The 23516-nt window shown below is 41.2% G+C and overlaps 1 protein-coding gene across 5 annotated transcripts in view; it reads left to right on the top strand.

The window, feature by feature from the left end:
* Positions 1 to 23516, top strand: part of CADM1 (cell adhesion molecule 1) — a 211444-nt gene that overhangs the window by 155390 nt on the left and 32538 nt on the right. For all 5 annotated transcript variants that reach the window (XM_069947024.1, XM_069947023.1, XM_069947022.1 and 2 more), the window contains 2 exons: positions 7191 to 7287; positions 14035 to 14207. In XM_069947024.1, the coding sequence (XP_069803125.1) occupies positions 7191 to 7287; positions 14035 to 14207 (270 nt within the window). The remainder of the gene's footprint in view (positions 1 to 7190; positions 7288 to 14034; positions 14208 to 23516) is intronic.

Below are 23516 nucleotides of genomic sequence, written 5' to 3'. Positions count from 1 at the left end.
TGGCGGAAAGCCTACTGCAGCCCATTCCTGATAACAAATGAAGGAATAAGCAGCGTAGTTAGAGGCTGCAGTACATTTGTATGTTCAGCACTGTATACATAGTATTAATGAGAGCGGACACGGCTGCCCGTTCAGCCTTGTTAACCGTATATTCCCTTTGCGTCTCTTTCATCCATTTACAGTGAAATGTGCAGACAGTAAATCAGAGTATTAATTGTTATCACAGTACTGTAGGGCCCCTATATTATGTATTCAGCCATATAAACACATGAAGTACAAGTGCGGCAAGATTTTCCCCAGGCCTCGTGACCGGAATGCCACAGCACAGTCTTAGTAATAAATGCTGTAATGGTACTGAGCACTGATGAGATGTAATGTGCAGTACTTAAAGCTGTCAGCCCTCTCCTGTCGATCGTATGGAAATGAATGTCATTTGATAGTGAATAGATAAAATACACAGGTTCTGTCCCCCCCACCTTCTTGGTAAAAGAGACCCTTCTTAAGGATCCGTCTGCGTTCACCAGATGTCGGGCAGATTGGCGCTGCAAGAAGGTCCCGGGCTGTAAATCATCTGGTGTCAGCCTTGGAGACTTTCTTCTTCACTAATGACGCTGGTCAATCTATAATGAGGGCAGCCATAATTCTCTTTGGATTGATTACTAAACATTCTGTTAAACAAATGTACCAATGCAATCCATTTGGAAGATGACCTCCAGACTGATTTCCATTATAACTCACTTCAGTGATTATGTGGACTTGTCAGGAATCACACCAGGCCTCCGCCCCGAGGTTACCAACTTAAATCAAGGGTCGAAGAGGGCATTTCCAATCTATGGATTAGTTATACAAAGTGTCAACTATAATGCATGCGTATACATTATACAATGTATTAAGGACCCAACACTAGTCCAGGGACACAGTCCAGTGAATATACTGCTGGAATAATTTCCTCTGGAGCAAGTCTTCCTCAAGTTTCGGAAATCCAAAGCCATCTCATACCTATGTGGGAAAAGATCCAAAAAAAAAAAAGAAGAAAAATACCTCATTGTAGATAATTTATGGTAGACATAAAAAGTTATGTCATATAATTTTTTATCAATTTTATTAATACACTCCAAATATTTAATCAGTGCATAGACCTTCATGACATATATATGGATGGAAGCTAGAACACCAACTTTGTCACATTAAACTGCAAGTTGACCTTGAGGGTGCTTTTACAATTCTTCCATGTAAGGGTATGTTTACACTGAGTAAATGTGGCGGATTTCCACGGCGGATCTCTCCACGATGGAATCACGTCTGCTACGGTGTGCCATAACCTGTCCATGAGAGGGCTCGCGCGCCTCCGCAAAGAATTGGCAAGCCCTCTCATAGACAGGCTATGGCACACTGAGGCAGGCAGAATTCTGCCGGAGAGATCCGCCACATTTACTCAGTGTGAGCATACCCTAAGGGCCCTATTCCACCGGACGATTATCGTTAGCATAATTGTTAACGATTAACGATCTCAAACGACCGCTATTGCGAAAGACCTGAAAACGTTCACTCATTTCCATGGAACGATAATCGTTACTTATGATCGTAATTGCGATCGTTTCTTCTTCCGTATTTATTCGCTATTGCGTTCGTATCTATTGCGAACGACCGAACGATGTCTTATTCAATGCGAACGATTTGCGAACGAGCAACGATAAAAATAGGTCCAGGTCTTATAAAGCGATCAACGATTTCTCGTTCGGTCGTTAATCGTTAACTGCATTTCAACCGAACGATTATCGTTTAGATTCAAACGATTTAACGATAATCTGAACGATAATCGTCCGGTGGAATAGGGCCCTTTGGCTGTGTTCACACAACAGATTTTTTTTTTTGTTATTGAAAAAAAGCAGTTTCAGGAATTCAAGGCATATTGACCTGAGATTTTTAATTTTCTCTTCTCCAGTTTTGGTCACGGTTTTGGACAAAAGACTGTTATCCAGTACCCTCAATATAAGGCTTGGGTTTACATGTAGTTCTTGGTCAGTGGAACCAACACAGAGAAACCATTACAGAAAAATTTACAAATTTTTTCCTGTGTTTTGGACCGACTCCTAGTTTCGACTAAACATTCTGACCAAAATGATGTGTCTAGACCCAGACGTAGACCCATCTAAAAAACGTTCCTTCAGCTCCTCAGTCCCATTTTTGCTATTAAATTTTTTTTGCTAAACCAAATTCCCATCTCCTTCATATCTTGCAGAGCTGGTTATTCTGTCCTCTATAATGTGCCCAAATTGAAAGTATTGTGAAGTAATGTCTCCATAATTGGCAAACAGAAATGATCTGATCCTCTTAAATTGGCAGGTAGTAGAATTTCCAGCGACTCTTAATGTGTAATTCATTTATTCAAACTTAATGTCCATTAACATTTAGCGAGCGCTCGTTAGCTTTAATAATGCATCCCTACCTTTAGCTTCAGCCACCAAAAGCCAGATTTAGATCAAAGAGATGAAGCTTCAGGAGATAATAAGACTTCCTTGGCTCCTGATGTCTCCAGCCTTTCTCCTGCCCTTCATGTCAGAGGTGGTAGCACAAAAACTAGTGGTACTGGAATTAATCCACTGGAGCGCGTCTCAATGTGACTAGCGATTCTTATTTTAAACCGTATGAAATTCAGGGGCAATTTACTGCTTAAAAGACAACCCTCGCGACATGCGCTATCCATTGCAACTATTATTATGGCGCGACCTTGTGTAACGGTTTGACATAATAAGGGCATGCATAACTGAATATGTAGCTATATATATTTCAGAATACACATACTAGTTCACCCTGGATTAAAATAAGCTTTAAGAAGCTGTTCTCAAAAAAATCTTGTTTGTTTGTCTTTTTTTGCCATTTAAGAGTTTTATCAGTAGAACCTTTAACAGTGGAACAATGGGAAAAACAAAACTAATAGTTGCACTGTGGATTCTATGTTGTTTTTTTATGTAAAATTTTCAGCATGGTTTTAGTCCATGCGACTATGCTCTAACCCTCTACAACAGTATTCCTGAAACCATAGCTCCCATGATGCATTCCTACATGCTGTCTACAGTTCAGCATGAAGAGACACAACTCATGTGGGGGGATCGAGTTGTCAAAGCAGAGATCCCATGTTCGGCAAGTTCTGTGCACGGACATTAATAACTACAGTGCGTTATGGTAGTGACCCTTGTATTTATTTAACTATAGGATCCCTTTAAAGCGAATCTAGCACTAACATTTCACATATGGAGACTTTAGTATGTGCAGATGGGCACTGCTGCACTGAATCCAGTGATGGTTTGCTTTAAAAAATTTGAGGTCCAGTTCCTGAAATATTCCCTAAAATCTAAGTATGCTAATGACCTTGTATATTGGAGGCGGTCCCGGTGCACCCAGGGCTTTTCATGCCCACTTATGAGGCCACCTAATGAATATACAAGAGGCTGCATCAGCGCTATAGCTATTGGCACAGTCTATTGCATATTAGTAAGCGTCATGAGCAAGCAGGGAGTGTGATGCACTGGGCATGCTGGGGACACCTCCATTGCACTAGACTAAGGGGAACATTTATTAAGTCCGGCGTTTTCTGCTCCTGGCTTAAAAATGTCCCCGCATTGCCAACACTTCGCTCATTTATGTAGAGGCGTACTGCCTTTACATAAATCCTGTGGTGTGCAGTGTGTGTGAGGCCGTGGAAACCTACGCCAGCTCAGAGCTGGCATATGTTTCCTTATCATTTTTCAGCGTTTTCCACGCCCTCCACACCCCTCTCCCCGCCCCCCTGGCGAAGCTTGTGGAAAATGGTCAGATGTAAAAATGTATTTGCAAAATGGCCATTTGCGAATAAACTTGCATCTGGTCATTTTAAGCCAAAAAATACAACTTTTTTTGTTGATAACTGTCCCCCTAAGTCTTCAGTATATTTGAAGTTTTGGTCATATCTCAGGAACTGGACCTCAGATTTTCAAAAGCGGGACATCACTGGATTCAGCTCAATGCTACCGATCTGCGAATATAAGAACTACATGTGTTAGAGGAAGAGACACTGAGGTTGGCAATGTTTAACCTATAGTAATTTGTTTTACTTTAAAATACTGCCAGGACGCTTATTGAGAAGCCCATGAACGCTGCCTCCTACACCCACAGCTTCTCCTGTATACATAATGTCAGTCATTCTGTGCGGGCGGGAAAGCAGGACACAGGCTTTATTGTGTGAGTCCTGCCAGGATGTTATAACAGCATTTCACATACAATTATTCAATCAAATCATGTTTTACATATGACATTTTGGGGCTCAGATGTCTGTATACATCAGGATACCTTCATAAAGATATCCTATTGTAACTAGGGATAGGACAGGATAGGATAGGAAATATTATGTGAATGAGACTTAGCATCTAGGAACCATTCTTTTACATTGATTCCTTAGTAGCCGCTGGAATCTGTCCCAGTTGCACCATGTATGCATGCAGTAGAGTCCCCATACCAACCGTAGGATCTGTTGCCTGGTTAACCAGTGAGTTAGTGTCTGTGAGCTGGCGGTAAATGTTAATGACCAAGCAGACCACCTCTAAGTTAGAACCATCTAACCTTCTGATATGTCTCTATAACACACAGGGAGCTGTGATTGAAGATATTTTTTTACCATAATCCTCTGCTCCATTTTCAGATATTAGTAGTTGATTTCATACGCTACAGAGGTGCTTTGGTGCACTAGGGGTGGGGTTACACAGATCCACCACCTCATCTAGTGGGGCAGTGCTCAGCAGTCATCACTGCAGAGAGCCGGATGAGTATTCATTAGAAAGGGGCTTGTTGGTCGGGGCGGATTGATGCACTGTGGGAGGGTGCTAATCCTGCCCCCAGTGCACTGACCTGCCTTATTAGCCTATGGAATAAACTACAAAGTACATTAAAATGGCGCCAAGGATAAAAGTAAGAAACTTACCTCTCTCTTCAGCATCGTGTGCACTATAGGCAGGCTAGATGTTTATAACCTGCTGTTTCTCTTTTACAGTATCTAATATATTAGAGACATAGGAAAGTAAATACTCTTTTAACATCTTTTGGCCTTGATAAGAGTTACTATGTATAGTACTGGCTTCAGCTTTAACCTAGTCATCCTATATAGTAATCCTTGTGTTTATATGACCCCCTCCCCATACGTGTGTCACTTTCCCTCGCCTTTTGTCTTTGCCTCCATTGTTCAAGGTCAGATTGGGATGGCTATGGGTCTGAGAACACTAATCCATTCCTATACAGGGCTTGTGCATCTGAGCTCTTCTCCTGAGCTGTATGCTGTCCCCTCCCTCGTGTACGGCACAGAACTGCATTGTGCACCCAAGCTGAGAGCAGCCCATTACTGGCCTGGTGCACACACTGTGTCTCTCCGTTATATATGACACTCGGACGGATGTATCAGTGTGGAACATGGCATAGATCTGTAGCTTCACCTCAGCATGAAGGCAAATGAGTTTCCTTCAGCCCGAGCTGCTTCAAGTGTGAAACTCTGTCTACAGAAATAGATTTCATGTTACTGCGATATAAATCTGACCGGCTATTATTTCCTCTCAGCCTGCTCTCTTCACAAGCCGAGACCCTCATGTCAGATAGCTCGGGTCTGTCTATGCACATAAATATATCACAGCTTCACCGCCGTCAGGATCCATGGTGGTAACCGGATCTCCTGTATAAAATATGTAATGCTTCTCGCTAGGTGGCCCGACCTTGGGGCTTGCCCTTCCTTTTACCTTCTCTGACTTTCTTCCCACTTTCCCTTCTCTGTCTCTTAACTTTGCATTTATTTTTCCTTTACTAGAAAGTTATCATTTTCTTTACGTTCTTTAGACCCGCCATCCTTGTTAGCATTCTTCACTCTGTCTTCTTTCGTACTTCTACTAACTTGCACCACCTTATTAAATTCTTCTATCATACCCTGTCATTTTGTCAGGCTGCTGCTGTTCAGTCTTCAGTGTCCTCCTTGCCCTACACCCTCCTATGATCTGTAGCTAGTACACTCCCCAGGACATGGGCTTGAACTCCCTTGGAATTTTGCTTAGCAATTTTACCTCTTGCTTACTGTGTGGAAAAATCACATATCTCTATGCGGTTCTGATCAATACCTTGTAATGGTGGACAGCGAAACCATAGTGCTTGATATTGTGTAGGAAAGCTCCGAAATTAGAGTGGAAATATACTGATGCAGAATATATAAAAAGAGATAAATCAACAGAATAAAAAAACTGAACATAATCCACAAAGATGGCTGATTCACCAATTGGCATGTACTGTATGTCCCGTTCGGCCACATGAGTGTGTTAGATATTGCAGCTGGGTGGCTTATCTGTCAAGTTAGATAAAGTTGTTAGTTGATAAAGATGAGACATTTCCATAACTGTAAATACGCTTGTCTGTCATACATTAACCCTTCAGAATGATAACAAGGTGATTTTAGTCCTTTCACTGCTGTTATTGAGCCACTTAAAGTCCCATCTGTGCACAACTATTTTTCATTCTATCCTTTTCAGGGGACCGGACCACAGCTTGACTGTTTGCCAGTCTCTCTTTTTCTTTCTCTTTCTCTCTCTCTTTCCCTCTTTCCCTATCTCCTGCACATAGCCCATGATAAGCCCTGCCCTAACTTCCTGTGTTCCTTCCTGGTTTCTCTTATGCTGGAGATAGATTTCAGCAGATTGCAGAGACCAAATGGGCCAATACTTTTATTTTTTTTCTTTGTAGCCAAAGTAATCTACAGATACGTTATATATCACATGGAGAGAAATATATTGAAACAGCAGTGTCCATTTAGCTGTAGATATTTGCTGCTGTATGTATTTACTGCAGTGCCCAGAGGTTCCATCCTGTAAAATGCATTGTATGTTATTTCTGTGTTTATGGTACTGCAATACAGTTGTTCATAATAATAATAATAATAATAATGATACGGCCTTCACAAACACATCGACAATTATCAGAAACAGGGCTCACCCGATACTCAAAAAGATCTATACCTCTGAAATATACGTGTGAAAACCTTGTAACCACGCATGTTTTTCCTAGTTCTAGGAAAGACTGTCCCCAATGCTTGCTTAATAGTCAATATACTATCTAGGATGAGAGGTGTCTGTATGGTGGCCCCTTGTTAATTAGTAATCTTATTTTTTCTTTCCTTTGTCTTCCAGATAAGCCAGTGGTGGTGGTGTCAGTGGTTTCTCCACTCGGTCTTACCAGGGAAGGGGACTCTCTGGAGCTGTCATGTAGTGCAATTGGTAAACCCAGGTAATGTGTAGGTTGTGAGCTGAGATTCTAGACTATGTAGAGTAATACCCAAGGCATTCACTAAACATGACTTTTATTCCATGTTAACCAGGCATGTGCTTGAACTCATTGGCAGTTGTTTTTTTGGTCAGAATATGGGCACATCACTCCCCAGCTCACTGCGAGCTCTGTTTCGCTGCAGGAGACTGGCTCCATAGGATTAGAATGGAGACCGTCTCATGCACCAAGACAGAAATGCAGAGAAACGGGGAGTCAAGCACTTAGCTAAGCACTTTTCCTGGCTCTGGGGATCTGAACACCCAGGCCCCTGACCAATCAAGAGTTTAAAGTGACTTTACCAATTTAAGAAAGCTGTAAGTGACTGTTTGGAGCCAATGTTCATTAAAGTCAGAAGTAGTTACAAAAATCTCCTTGTGATGGCACCATTAAGCCATCAACATTACATACTGTTCCACACAGCTGTTCAGGTGTGTAGTTTAAAGTCAATGTGTCACCTAGATTTTTTTTATTTTTTTTTTTACTTATTATCCAGACAGCCATCTTGCTCGAGCCATTTAACAGCATTTAGTGATATGGTTTACAGCTAGCCTCATAGATATAGACATAATGAACATCTCCAGACCCTATTCTTTGAGTGGGACACATCTGTAAGCATACCCTGTGAACTCTGTGACTTGTGCAATGATCATTCAACATGGGAAGGGAGGCTGAGCTGCTATTGTTTTCTCTTTACTGCTGTCACCTTTCACTGTAATACTTTAGAATTAACTTTCCAAAAGCCTCCTCCTTACCATCACATACTGAACAGGAAGTCTTAGCATACTGTAATATTATGCCTAGTGGGCAGACTGAACACTGTAAGATTACAGGATCATTTTATAATATAATACAGATAGTAAAATAAAAAATAGGGGGGAAAAGTCTTAGAAAATATGAATAACATAAAAACTTAAAAAATTTATGCAAAAAAGATTTTATGCAACTCATCTTCAGCTGATCTGCACCTTGTGAACATAGCCTAGGGTCGGGTTCACACGCTGTAAAAACAGTGGCCATTTTGTAACACGACTGTGTCACAGAACGGCAACTGTCTGTGATCTTCATCCAGCCGGCCACACGAAATAAGTATGTGAGTTTTCTGTGTGGCCGCAGTGTATAAAGAGCATATACACAGCGGCCGTTGTTCTATTGAAACTAATGTTATTTCACAATTCAATAAATAGCGGCCGGTGTTGCAATCTGCAACAACGACCGTTATTTATTGAGAAAATACAGTGTGTGAACATGGCCCTATTGTGTTTTTTTTATATGTGAATTGCTCATTAAAACTAGTTGTGACAGGTCACACATGTTCTACCATGCACCTTAATGTGGCACGCTAAGCATATAATATATCTGAATGATGACAAATGTTGAGCACTAGTTTCCACTTAGATGGCATGTCTATTATCATGATTCCTCTAGGCTTCGAAAATGTAAGGAGTAAAGTGTAAACATATCCAGACTCCAGCACTTAAACCAATGTCTCTTCATGATTGGTTGACACAGAGACAAGAATCTGTCTATTCTCATTGAAATCCTGGGCCCTTTCCTCTGATTTCCCGATAAGATACTAATTATAGATAGCTAGGTAGTTAAAGTCTGCGGATTTGACAAATAAATGTGTTAAGATGTGTTCTGTGGATGTCATTCTGTCTCCTCAAGCGAGAAGCGAAGGATCAAAAAATTATAGGGCAGAAATGGCAAACCATTAGACTCGCTTTTACTGAACTGCTTTTTCCATTCTGGAGCCTGTCCCTGCTATAGGAACTGGTGTCTCAGGACGGACACTTAGAAAGAGCTTTTCCTGCATGTTCTTTTAAATTCATAACCCTTAGGAAAGCAAGAAAGGCTGCATGGACGATTTCATGTAAAAGTATAGTCACATTCGTGTTCATGTATAGCAACATTAACTTGTTGATGTTCTCTCTATATATGCGTATGTATATCAACATTGACTTGTTGATGTTCTCTCTATATAGACATATTCATAGCAACATTGACATATTAATGCTTTTTCTATTAATGGCAGCGTTGACTTATTATATTGACAATGAATGAAAAGCAATGTTTCTTACTTTGTGTTTGTCCATAGACATGTATAGCACCATTGGCATACTGATGTTGTTCATAGAAATGTATAGCAAAATTGACTCGTTAATATTTTCCATAGACCTGAATAGCCACCTTGGCTCCTATTGTTTTCCATAGACATGTATAAAAACATTGGCCTGTTGATGTCCTCTCTATGTATGTATATATAGCAACATTGACACATTAATGCTTTTTATATGCATAGCAACATTGACCGATTTATATTGTCAATAATTGAAAAGCATCATTGGTGTTTTTTTGTATAAAGCACCATCGGCCCATTGATGCTTTTCAGAAAAATGTATAACAAAATTGACCTGTTGATATTCTCCATAGACATGAATAGCCTCTTATTGGACTCCATAGACCTGTATAGCATTATTTGCATGTTGGTGTTTTTCACAGACATTCATAACAGCCTTAATTGATATTTTCCATACACCTGTATAGCAAGAGTGCTTCATTTGTATTCTCAATATACATGTATTGCAGCACTGAATCCCCTTTTCCAGACTTGTATAGCAAAACGTATTGATATTCTTTATAAACTAGTATAGCAACATTGACACAATGATATCCGCCATAAACGTGAAATCGAAAAGTGTCTCTCCTTTATACGTGTCCTCCATTTATGATACTTTCCTGCCTCTGTATTCAACAGTTGCAATAAAAAAAACTGAAGTTGCAGAACAAAAACTGAAATAGTATGCAAAGAAAAAGTAAAGAAATTGTAAAAAAAAAATATTATTTTTATGTGTTAGGGAGATATGAATGAGCTCTTAGACTATGGCAATGACTATGAGTCAGGGTGTGATAGGAATAAAGTTGCACATACATACGGTATTGTATGGTAGAAAGCTGCAGAGCTGATATTCTAAAACTGCTGCTATTGCTAGGTGCTAAGTGCTGCTTTATATTTGGCCTTCTCCTCTATATGTAAGCATTGCACATTCATGGCATGATGTAAAAAGAATTGATCCTACCCCTTGTATGTGACACTGATGTTGTGTGAGTGACATTGAGCGAGGTGTGACATTGACAGTGACAATGACGTTGACATGGCACTGACATGTAGTATATATTTTTTCCTCCTCTGTGGATATGTTAATGTAGATACGTACAGATGGAATGGAAAGAATTGACAACAACTACTTTGTTATCATTAACGTGGCTGTCTAACGTGCCTAAATGGAACATGATTCAATTAAAGTTTGATTTCCCTTTTTTTTTTTTTTTTTTTTTTTTTTTACATTGTGTGTTTTGTGCATTGGGAGATGGATTGTCTAGTGTACAAGTGTAGGAAGCCGTTCATTACAGTGATGACGGATGAAGGACATGCTTCCTGATCTGTAATGATGGTAAAAATGTGAACCGTATAAACGCAAACCAATTGATTGACCATGGCGAGTGTAGCGAAAGGCCGGGCATGCAGATGAGCTCCACCATACACGTTAGGACTTTCTGCTCCGAGATAATAAGCAGGTGACAAATCCTTCAGAAACTCCTTCAATGCTTAGAGAATTCTCATATTGACACACCGAGCTGACCTGAAGTGCGGTCAATTCAGGTGTCAATGCAGAAATCATATGGATTTCCTATACATCTCATTGTTTACGGAATTTATTTTGTATGCAGACCTGAAGATGTCGATGACTTGTGGAGCATCACATATTGAGGTCTCACTGTGTAAACATGGAACATCCTTCATTTTTAATGTACAGAGTCATATTATTATAGCAGCCATGAGAGCGATGACATTGACAACCTATTGACATAGTGACATTGACAACTTATTGATTCTGCTCTCCAAGATATTGGGGGGGGGGTGTTCCAAGAAGCATCTATAGTTTCTCATGGATTAAAAAAAAAAAAAAAAAAACTAATAGAATGTATCGGTCAAAATTCCAAGTCTATAGGAAGAATAAAGGATACTTTAAATGGATTTGAATCCCCCTGTTTGCTGTGGGTTTGTCACACCATTTGCAGTAGCAGTGGTGTGGCCAGTCTGGCTGTTACACCATGTGACCACATGCAGGACTTGCAGAATCCCAGAAGGTCTGGTTGTTTTGTATGGGACGGACATTAGTACCCATAGAAAAGGATAGTCAAAGTCACTTCCAGTCTGACACTTGTGGGATTCAGCCAATCCAGTTTGCAGCCACATGGTGTAACAGCCGGACTGACGCGGTTCCTTTCCATGAAGTAGAGTAGCCAGTAAGTGAATTAGCATGGAGGTTGATTAGATTATACATTAGTGATGGTGCTACAAGTGGTTCAGATCTTCTCAATTACTTCATAGAGAGCATATGTACTACACGTGGTGGTAGGGCCTTATCACAAGGAGCAGTTATCCTCTGAATAGACTAAGGGCCCTGTTACACGGAACGATAACGGCCAAATTGGCCCTATCCGTCCGATTATCGCTCTGTGTAATAAACACAATGATCAGCCGATGACAATGATCATCGGCTGATCGTTGATATAGGTTTGGACCTATAATTGTCGGGCGCCGACCGCGCACCGCTACGTGTAATAGCTATGCGCAGCAGGCGGCTGATGATTTCCAAACTCTACATTACCTATCCATGCTGCAGGGCTCCTCTTGCGGTCTTCTTCTCACCGGGTACCATGCGCTGCAGCTCCCGATTGGCCTGTCTGAACTGGCAGGCCGCTCAGCCAATCACTGGCCAGGACAGCCGCGGCCAGTAATTGGCTGAGCGGCCTGGCAGCTCAGACAGGCTGCTCTGGAGCTGCAGCGCGTGGGACCCGGTGAGAAGAAAACCACAAGAGGAGCCCTGCAGCATGAATAGGTAATGTATGGAGTTTAAGCAAGGGCTGCAAGACATCGGTAACAATATCCTTGCAGCCCTTGTTAAACGATTATCAGGCCGTGTAATAGGCCCAGTAAACGAGCGCATATCTAGCAGATCGGCACTCGCTTACAGTTAATATTGGGCCCCCATCGGCCCGTGTATTATTACCCTAACATTACCATGTGTAATAGGGCCAGAGACTTGTTTACCAGCTGATCGTGTCATTTTTACTTATTGCTCGCCTGCTGCGCGTCTTGCTGTGTAGTAAGGGATGTGCGGCTAAACATAGATGGCAGCAAAGGGATGCACAAACATTTTAGTGATCATTGCACGATGCTTGAGCCTTGTCGTAGGATCTATATATGCCAGTTACAGCAAGCTTTGGGCCATCTGATTTGGCCTTTAGTATCTCCCATTCCAGCAGACCAAGACTAACCTTGTAATACACGTCTATTAATCTAATGGCGAATATGAAATACTAATGATAGTGTGTGGCTATCCAACACTCCCCCATCAATAATAGCTGATCACTCGTGGTTTCTAGGAGCTAAAGTAATGTACAGCCCATCTCCTTGATGCCCAGTCTTACTATAACACTTCCATTACTGCAGCAGAAGTGTACAGATCCATACATTGGCCAACACATGACTTTAGTAAAATCTTTATTCTTTATTAAAAATCCATTAAATCAATGTAACACACAAGTGACAGACAATGGTATATACGTGGAACGCAACAAACAAGTTTCTGGCCTATGTAGACCCTTAGTCATAGTCCATACCAGAATCCTGTGATGTCTAATAAAGAATCAGTATGGAGGAGGAGATCTTGCCTTTAGTTTAATTTAGATTGACAAAAAGGTTTAATGAGTTTTGCGCCAGTGCATAAAAAAGAAAAGAAAAATGACAGCATTAGTCCTAACTAGAGATGAGCCAACCTGCTGAAAGTTTAAGTTCGCACGAACCTAAACAATCAGCATTTGAATGCCGCTGCCTGGAGAAGGTGGATGCAGCCCGAGGACTGACGGGAAAACATGAATACAGTCATTGGCTGGATCCACCTTTTCTAGGCGGAGGGATTCAAATGCCAATTTTTTTGGATCATTCGAACTCAAACTTTCTACAGGTTTGCTCATCTCTAGTCCTGACTCCCACAGTATATGCGTCTCCATAGGTACAGAATACAAACAAGTAGTCTTTTACAAGTACCTTTAGTCTTTACGTTACAGAGTTAAAATAATGTAATAATAAAATCCATGAATTCATCCAGCTATTTTTTTCCAAATTGTTTGGCTAATTAAATCATTAAATGTAGATCTTTAAAAATTAAAGTGAATTTCTAATAATTTTGTAGAGGGGCACAATTTAATTACTCCATGTTTTTATTTTATATATTCCTATTATGTCTTTCTGTCGTGTGTGTGTGTATATATATATATATATATATATATATATATATATATATATATATATATATATATCTTCATTTCCTCTAGGTTAAGACAACACAAAGGAATTCAGCAATTTTTTCATTCATCAGACATATTTCAAGTGCAGCCCTGCACCCTTATTCATGGGTAAAGAAGCCTAGCTAAGACCTAGCTAACCTCACATCTCAAGAAATCATATGTAATTCATCCAGAACTGGTATAAGAAACAGCATAGATAGCTGATAATTTCTCACATATTACACATACTACGAAGTCCTCTCCATAGGTGGTTATCATATCTCATGCTGTCTACCCCTAAAGATATTTTTCCCTAGTGAGAAGTCGTCTCACATTGTTGTTTTGTCTCTGCAGACCAGATAAAGTCACGTGGGTGAGAGTAGACGATGAACTTCCTGAACATGTCATCATACAGGACGAGAAACTCTACATCAGCAGTCTAAACAAGACAGACAATGGCACGTATAGGTGCGAGGCCTCAAACAGCGTGGGCAGCTCATCACACGATTACACGCTCTATGTGTATGGTAAGTAATCAAGTCACAAGAACCTAATATTTCTATGCATGACACCTATTACATTCCTTAGCTTTTATTAGCTAGAATAGAACATAATGGGAGTTATCAGCCATGTAACCAATACCACTGTACTTTACCAAATCTGAATGGTTGCTATGGACCACACCCCAGCATATTCTCCAGACTAAGGGGGCAATGTTCTAGAATACACTGACGTTGAGACACGTGATGGTGTCTCTGCGGTGTTTTGGTTGATCTCCCTGAGGTCAACCAGCGTCCTTTGGCATGCACTTACTAGTCATTGCTCCCACTAGCCAGAAACCTACTCCACACTGATGAGGGGCAAAAACCCCGAAACAGCTGTCTGTGGATGGATACCTTGCTGAGGTGGTTTCCTTGACTGGAGAACGCTTTGGCTTGGTTGTTCCTTCCCGGAGGGAAGGTCTGGCTAGTTCACTGACGTCGAGACATGTGATGGTGTCTCTGCAGTGTTCTTTTGCATAATCTTTCTTATAAGACCCCTCAGTTTTTTCCAAAAAGAACTCCAAGTATTCAGTAATCCTTGTAGCCTCGCCATTTTATACTTGTCCTTTTTCTACGTTTATCTGAATATTTCATGCCAAATAAATGAATGCGTCCTTTGGGGCATAATAACTCCCCCCCCCCCCCCCCCTTTTGTGGCAAGAAACGTGTGTGAAATTTTGAACAAAAATGACCATGTGACTATAGTCTCAAATTAAAGGAAACCAATCACGCCGAAAATACCCCTACATATAAGGAAACGTGCTGGTACATTACCCAGCACGCTTCCCAAACATACCCCTCTACCCTCCTGGATTAGACCGTAATCTTCCTTTTATAAAGTCCTGCGCTGTATGGTAATTCCGGGCAAGTAGTCACGATGGGCGTATATAGTCACGGTCCTGGGCGTTTGCAAGCGCTGTTATCATGCCCGGAGGGGCGGGATTGAAAGAGCTGCGCTCTGCTGACTTCAGCCGGGGCCTGCGTTCGACGTCTTTAGCATGCCGTGCATGCACAGTATGGCAGGGGAAGACGCTGACGAACTGCGCATGGATGGCGTGTTAAACACATCTGCGCGCTTGCAACCACCCAGGACAGTGATTACATATGTCAAGGTGAGATTTGTTTTTCATCTCCCTTGTTCCCAAGTGACTGTCCCTGTCCAAATTAAGTAAGCTGAGCGCTAGCGACGAGGATGGGACACCAGGCAAAAAGACGGTATAACCTCCTCACGCTTTATTTAGTTTCACAAGAAATATATATAAGCTTCTAATACAGGTGGGGTTTCAAGTCACAAGACACATACATGTCACAGTCTCATAGGTCAGTCCATAAATGGTCATTGGCTTCCTGTACTGCGCAGTCAGGCTGGAACAACTTGATGTTTACCATAGATTGTTTACATTGGGGTTTGTGTTGTGACTATGATGTAGGTTCATGGTGCTTTTCTCATGGGTGTGCTGCCAGCATTCCTCTCCTTCTAGAAGCAGTTACAAGGCCAAAACCATTCTAAGGACTACAATATTTTTACACAAAGTAATAACCCCTTTATGGCCACCTTCACACATACGCCCACCATGACTACTTGCCCAGAATTACCATACAGCGCGGGACTTTTTCGGTGTGATTGGTTCCCTTTAAACTATTAAAAACCTCAGCAGTAAATATAATTTCTTGAGTTATCGTCTTCTTCAGTAAAGTTGGTAAAAACTAATGGTAAATTGTTCAGTGAGACATATTGCACGTCTCTCGGTTAGTCCTATGTTGGCCAAACTGAGTAACAGCTGTTCACCTATAGCTGATACTACTCAGTAGAGCAAAAGGAACTGCAGCCTGTGTTTCTGTAAGAGCATGTTAGCATGGATATAATCCTGCAGTTTTGGGCAAGGAATCCTCACCAATTCTGTGTCCCAATCTGCATGTTTTTATCTGCAAATATTACCTTAAATGGGGAAAATTTTCAATGCCTACACGGCATGAAACATTCTGTCCAGCTTTTTAAAAACTACACTGTGGATTTTCAGCGCCTACAAAAAAGTACCATATCACTTATTTCGAGTTTTCCTCAAGGAACCGCTACAGATTTCTTCCATTTTAAATCTACATAAAAATGCACAGATTTTATATGCAGAATCTGCACTATATTTGAAGCGGAACTTTTTGCCCTTTTAACTTTGCTGTGTGAACAAGCACATGGACTACTGTACATATATGTATCCTTGTGTATAAATTGCACTTTAAATACTCCTTAACCCCTCACACCTTGCCTAAAACTATTTGGATACGCTGTAGCTATCCAGACATTTCTGTACGGTCAGTGGTGCAGGTACAGCAGTGCATATGATATGGTAATGATCTGATACTAAAAGGGTTCTCTGATTTTTTTTTTTACCCTAGAATAGTTAGAGGGTGTTCAATACTCAGGGACCCCCACCCTCACTGTCCCGGCAATGCACTGCATACACGGCACAGAAAAGGGGTTTCTGTTTCTGTCATGTCACATATTAACAATTTGACCATTTGTATTTTGCTCATTGGGTAAAGGATTGATCAGGAGGATCTGATCGCTCAACAAATAGATTGCATGCAGCCACATTCAAAAAAGCAAGTGGTGGAGTTTGTTGGGGTTTTCTGTGTGTTTTGTTTGTTTTTCTTGACAACAAGTAAGGCTGGGTTAACAATGTGTTTTTGCTGTTAATTTTTTGCACATAAATACATTCGTTTTTTCATATGTTTTTTGCATAAAACGGATTTTAAAAAATGACTGCAAAAACACAGTGTGAACCCAGCCTTATTAAAAAGTTCTAGCGATTTTATGCATAGTGTCCCTTTTATAGTATACTACCTACCAAAGTATCAAAATAAAAAAGTAGCACAACAAGTACCACATAGAGGGTTCCGTAGCACATACTGTACAGAGGATGTGCTACAGAACGAAATTCTGAGTTCCCAGCATCATTATGTATTATGATGTCAGGAGCTCCGAGACGCAAAGATTTAAACTATTTCGGAGCTTCTGACATCATAATGAATGATGATGCCGGGAGTTCCAAATTTCAGTTTGCAGCACATCCTGTGCATGGACTATAATTACTGAACGTGTGACTGCTCCCTAACTTTGGGAAAAAGGACAACTGAGTAGGCAATGCAAAAAGGCATAAAATTAGTATTTGATCAGTATTTTTAACCAGTTTTTTCCTTTTAAAACAGTGCATTAGAATAACTGTATGGCAAATGGTGTTGTATTGTAAAACAATAGAACAGTGACACTCTTAGTACCCAAGAGCTTAGTACCCCTTTGGCTTATTTGAGATGCACTCTTCTCACCTCAAAAGTCACTAGGTTGGGTCTAGAGTGTAATGGGCCAACCTGCTATATTCCTACCTATATGTGCCTAAAGATAGCCTATGGGTAACATGTAGGGTGGGGTGGAACTGACCTTTTTTTGTTTTAGTGACCATTTGGCACACTGATTTCTATAACTCAGGTCAAGTTTGGGTTAAAAGGGTTGTGCACAATAGACAGTCCCTTTTAGTAAAGTAGATCTTAATGTGTGTGTGTGTGTGTGTACAGGCTGCGTTACATGGGCCTATAGCAGATTAGAATAAAACAATATGTATCAGTAAAAACATGTAGGTGATCACTTCCCTTAACCCTAATTGTAATAATACTGAGCCAACAAGGCCCTTTTGTGTTGCCTGCTGCCCTAGAGATCCATATGCTATCATAACAAAGATATTGGGCTCTGCACTATACAGTCTAGACTTACTGTTAGAGATGAGCGAACCTGGAGCATGCTCGAGTCTATCCGAACCCGAACTTTCGGCATTTGATTAGCGGTGGCTGCTGAAGTTGGATAAAGCCCTAAGGCTATGTGGAAAACATGGATTTAGTCATTGGCTGTATATATGTTTTCCAGACAACCTTAGAGCTTTATCCAAGTTCAGCAGCCGCCACTAATCAAATGCCGATTGTTCGGGTTCGGATGGACTCGAACCGGAACCCAGTTCGCTAATCTCCACTTACTGTCCTTATTTTTGTAGCACCAACATACTTATTTGTATTGCAAAAATTGTCACTATTCCCATCAGTCCCTGTCCCCTCTGAGGCTCCCAAACTAAATGTTATTTAAAGTTTGATTTCTTATATGCATTGCAATGTGAAAAAGGAACATGCCTAGTGCTTGTTCTTGTGCACCGAAAAACAAGTAAATTATACAGTGACACCTAGTGGCCAAACTGTATGAAAAAATAAATGCAACTTTTAATTAACTTCTAAACTTCATACATTTACTGTATATATTTCGGGAGAATATAAGAACTGCATTGCCTTCTATTGGCTTGTTTTTTGTCAGATGTAAGTTTTATCCTGCGGATGACAGGTCCTGATTGATAATCTGCCAGTGCTGGTTTTTCCCTTTTGGTTGCTCTACTTTTATGGAGCAATGACATGTATGAATGTAGTTCTACCCCACACAAGGTGCATAGCTAGACTCCGTGCCACATTAAGCTGTCACTTTGTCTTCTATTTGTCTTTGTCATCTTGACAGTGACACCATTCTGCAGCCATATTCCCTGAACACTCATAAAAGTACTGTCTGTAATTAAGGGTTTGATGTATTAATTACAGACAGGCCGGCTCGGGGAGAGATAAAGGGACTTCCAGATGTGCCTGTGATTGGAAGCTGACATCCTGCTAACGTCTCCTATCACACGCAGAGTACACGCGCAGCACTCCCTGCTCACCCTACCTTCCTCGCAAGTTCAAAGCCAGATTACTTCTCTGCTTCTCTTTCATCCGGGCCTGGGGAACGATGACTCATTAACAGGTGGCTGCAGAAACATGAAAGTGCTCCCCAATTTAACACCTTATTGTTTATTTTATCACTTGGGAAGCGTGGAGTGAACAGCTGGGTTATTATGAAGGCGGCCATGCCTCGTATTTGCCTCGAATACACTGCCGATGGTGTTACCAAACTACAATCACAGTATTAGTGCCAATAGGACCAGAGGGTGGATTTTCAAATTTTTTTTTCCCCCCACCTATATTTTTCAATAATCCTGAAATCCTGTAGTTTTCGATCCAGACACTTTAAGCCTAAAGTGAAACTTTTTTCTTATAATAAAAACTTTTCAGTAATTTCCATGTTCATTGTCACAGCCAGGAATACAGTGAAGGGTGACACCAGTATATAGATAACACCATTCAGAATAGGTGATGGTCACAACTTTCCTCTTTAAAGAACTCTGCACAGGTCACAGAGCATGCCAATAGCACAGGACTAAGAGCTGAAAATTCCAGTGACCGCTGCCAGTGACTTTGCCAGGAGGAAGCTGCAGATTACATAGTTTAAATGAGTAAGTAACCATGTACCATGGTCTCACGAGTCCTCAGAGTGTAGGTCACTGGATGCTATGACTATAAGAGCGGGATCCCACAATAAGACATATGGACAGATTGTCCTGACGAGACAACCCCTTTAAATGCACCCATCTGCAGCAATCTTACTACTAGGGGGAACACGCTCTTTTCCAGGAAAGTGTGCACTACATATTTGGACATGGTGTATAAAAAGTGAATAAGTTACAGGTGCAACCTTTTTTTCTTTTCTTTCCAGCATGTTCACATGAAGAAATGGGCTTCATAGATAGGATATTCATCTGTAATACTAGTAAACTGCATTGATGATCCCTCATATTCATAGCAAACTCAAATGAGCTGTAAACCCCATTACATGGGTATGTCTTGTTTGTTCACATCAGTAAAATCCTTCCTAGTTCCGTTGATACATGAACTTACATGGTATATATTCCCATACCCTTCTGATGTTCCCATGTTACAGATCTCTCCCAGCTTCTATCTATCTAGATATATTTAGCTAAAAGCAAACGACACCTTCTGCACCCATTCTACCTGCTCTGCTTGTGATTCATTAAAGGAAGATGTTCCATGATGACAAGCATGACAATCATTGAAGACAAACACACCTACACACAGGGAAAACATCAAAAAAGCAGCTTGTTAGGTTTTTAAACAATCACAACATGTTCTAGTCTTGCAGTTAATTCCCAGAATCACAAATTTGCTTTCATCTTAGACTGGCCTTTACGATCTGCTATTTTTTATACGCTGGAATGAGGACGATTTTGGGCCCAATCCACTCTACATTTCAGATTTTTCTCATCTTTCTCAGTACAGCTACCCATTAGCCAGTCGTTTCAGGCTGTCATTTGTAATCCTAAGATACCTAACGTAACCCGCTCTGCTAACAAAGGCAGAATAAAGCGCAGAATAATAAAGCGTTGGGATATGCCCAGATTAATTAATTGATTTTATTATAGGAATCACACAATTAAGGGCATGTAGCAAGCTAAATTCCCTATGGTTTATATTAGGATAAGACTATTAAAAACTGACAAGGTTGTCAACCTGGCGGACTATAGAAGCCACTGCTGCACAGCACTGATACTAGATTGGTGCAAACTATATTCGAAGGAAAAAAAATAAATCTGGTAAAATTTAGTGTCTTCAACTCTTATACAGACTTATATGTTTCCATGGTAACAGACTACAAACAGATTCTGTGTTGTCTAATGTGTTTCCCTGAAAATAATGCAGCCTCCAAAAATAAGAAATATGGGAGGATTAACAGAATAGAGAACCCCATCCCCGAAAATAAGGCATCCCCTGAAAGTAAGACCTCCGCTACCCACTGCCACCCTTCACTACCAGCCCCTCCACAGACATACCGCAGGTCTATGGCCCCCATGTCCTGACCCACATCCGAGGTCAGGTCCTGCCACGCATCCCGCCGAATGACCCGTCACGCCCAACGACATGTCCTGCAGTACACCCCTCCTAACGTCATGCCACATGCCCGAGGTCATGGCCCGCTGAACGGCCCGCCACATATCCCTCCGAGCGTTGTGGTCTGCCCAGGGGTCCTACTCCAGCAAGCATCTAATAAGAACTGAGGAAGTTTTTATAGAAGATGATTTATAGAGTTTTTTTTCTCTTTTAATTGTAGATACACTGGAACAATTTATTATCATCCCTGCTCCATATCCGCTGCAAAATAATGCTGTTTATAGGCATTTCACTTTTTTTGCTTGCTCCCCGGCTACAGGCTTCTCTGAATACTCACCCGTAATGATCGCTTTCCCACAGTGCAGAGTTATTCTGGTGCTGCACCACCATATAAGTCCCGCTGGAAACCACGTGACCTCTTCTGTGTCTGTCCCACATCTAAAGAGGCCAAAAGTCAGTGTCCTTCAGTGCATCTCTGTAAAAGTGCTCTCATAGAGACAAATTGAAGGCACTTGACGTCCAGTCTTTAAAAGCCCCGGGGATAGAATTGGGTCAGAAGGGATGTGACATAGGCGTCAGCAGGGTTCGAAGAGCATTGGAGCATCGGATAACTCTGCACTGTGGGAAAGCGATCATCATAGGTAAGTATACAGGGCAGAGTGCTACTTTAATAGGTTGTTTCAACTAACTTTGAATAATAAATAAATAGAACAATTAAATATAAGGAACGTTTCCCCCACAGGTCTTTGACAGCCAAGTTAATATACATTACTAGCTGTTATAAATGTGACTTGAACCATGACTTTTTCTAAGAATACCAATCCAGGGTTGTCACCAGCAGGGCACATCCATTGTTTCTAGGCAGAGGTTTGAACACAAAGACTCTAATGACTAATTACAGTGGGGATTTCCTTTTTTACTGGAAGAATGTGTGAACACAAGGGAGATGACCCAGTTATCCATAGTAGTCAATAAGAATTGACAAGTGCACGACGATTACAAGATTCCTATTGACTCCTATGGGGATTAAAAAGAAAGTTGTATAGCGAAAGTTACATCATGTGACTCATGTTGCCCGGGGCATCACAACTCGTTGTTTAACTATATACTTTTCTCTATAGACATTTCTGTACTTGAATACTCTTAGGATTCATGCACATGGCAGAGCCCAGTGCTTGAAGGCTGTACGGCTTTGTACTGCAGAGACACATTGTAGTAGAGGCTTTGTTGAATGCCATGTGCATAGGGACATTCTCCACTAGGGGCAATGTTGTTATTAAATGTATAAAGTTGGAGATGTACAGAGATACAGTAAAGGCCTCATGCCCCTCTGTTCTCATTACGACTCCATATAAAAAGGATCCATAATACAATTGTGAACCTGAGCCTATAGACTGGATACAGATTTTGGTGCAAACACGCAAGGTACCAATCATCTTCTATAGCAGTATCTACAGTCATGGCCAAAAGTTTTGAGAATGACACAAATATTATATTTTTACATGATCTGCTGCCCTCTGGTTTTTATGTGTATTTGTGTGTTTGTTGATAGCCAAACTGCTCTTGGACGGTTGGGAGAAGTTGCTCTTGGAGGACATTCTGGTACCATTCTTTATTCATGGCTGTGTTTTTAGGCAAGGCTGTTAGAAAGCCGATTCCCTTGGCTGAGAAGCAACCCCACACATGAATGGTTTCAGGATGCTTTACAGTTGGCATGAGACAAGACTGGTGGTAGCGCTCACCTCGTCTTCTCTGAATAAGCTGTTTTTCAGATGTCCCAAACAGTCGGAAAGGGGATTCATCAGAGAAAATGACTTTACCCCAGTCCTCAGCAGTCCACTCCCTGTACCTTTTGCAGAATATCTGTCTGTCCCTGATGTTTTTTCTGGAGAGAAGTGGCGTCTTTGCTGCCCTCCTTGAGACCAGGCCTTGCTCCAAGAGTCTCCGCCTCACAGTGTGTGCAGATGCACTCACACCTGCCTGCTGCCATTCCTGAGCAAGCTCTGCACTGCTTGTAGTCCCATTGCGCAGCTGAAACACTTTTAAGAGGCGGCCCTGGCGCTTGCTGGTCTTCCTTTGGCACCCTGGAGCCTTTTTGGCAACAATGGAACACCTCTCCTTGAAGTTCTTGATGATGCGATAGATTGTTGACTGAGGTGCAATCTCTCTAGCTGCGATACTCTTCCCTGTTAGGCTATTTTTGTGCAGTGCAATGATGACTGCACGTGTTTCTTTAGAGATAACTATGGTTAACAGAAGAGAAACAATGATGCCAAGCACCAGCCTCCTTTTAAAGTGTCCAGTTGTCATTCTTACTTAATTATGACAGATTGATCTCCAGCCCTGTCCTCATCAACACCCACACCTGTGTTAATGGAGCAATCACTGAAACAATGTTGGCTGGTCCTTTTAAGGCAGTGCTGCAATGATGTTGAAATGTGTTTTGGGGGATAAAGTTCATTTTCTAGGCAAATATTGACTTTGCAAGTA

This window comes from Dendropsophus ebraccatus, chromosome 12 (assembly GCF_027789765.1).
Source record: "Dendropsophus ebraccatus isolate aDenEbr1 chromosome 12, aDenEbr1.pat, whole genome shotgun sequence".
Lineage (NCBI taxonomy): Eukaryota > Metazoa > Chordata > Amphibia > Anura > Hylidae > Dendropsophus > Dendropsophus ebraccatus.
Note: the sequence above shows the minus strand (reverse complement) of the source record. Positions and strands in the feature narration are given on the sequence as shown.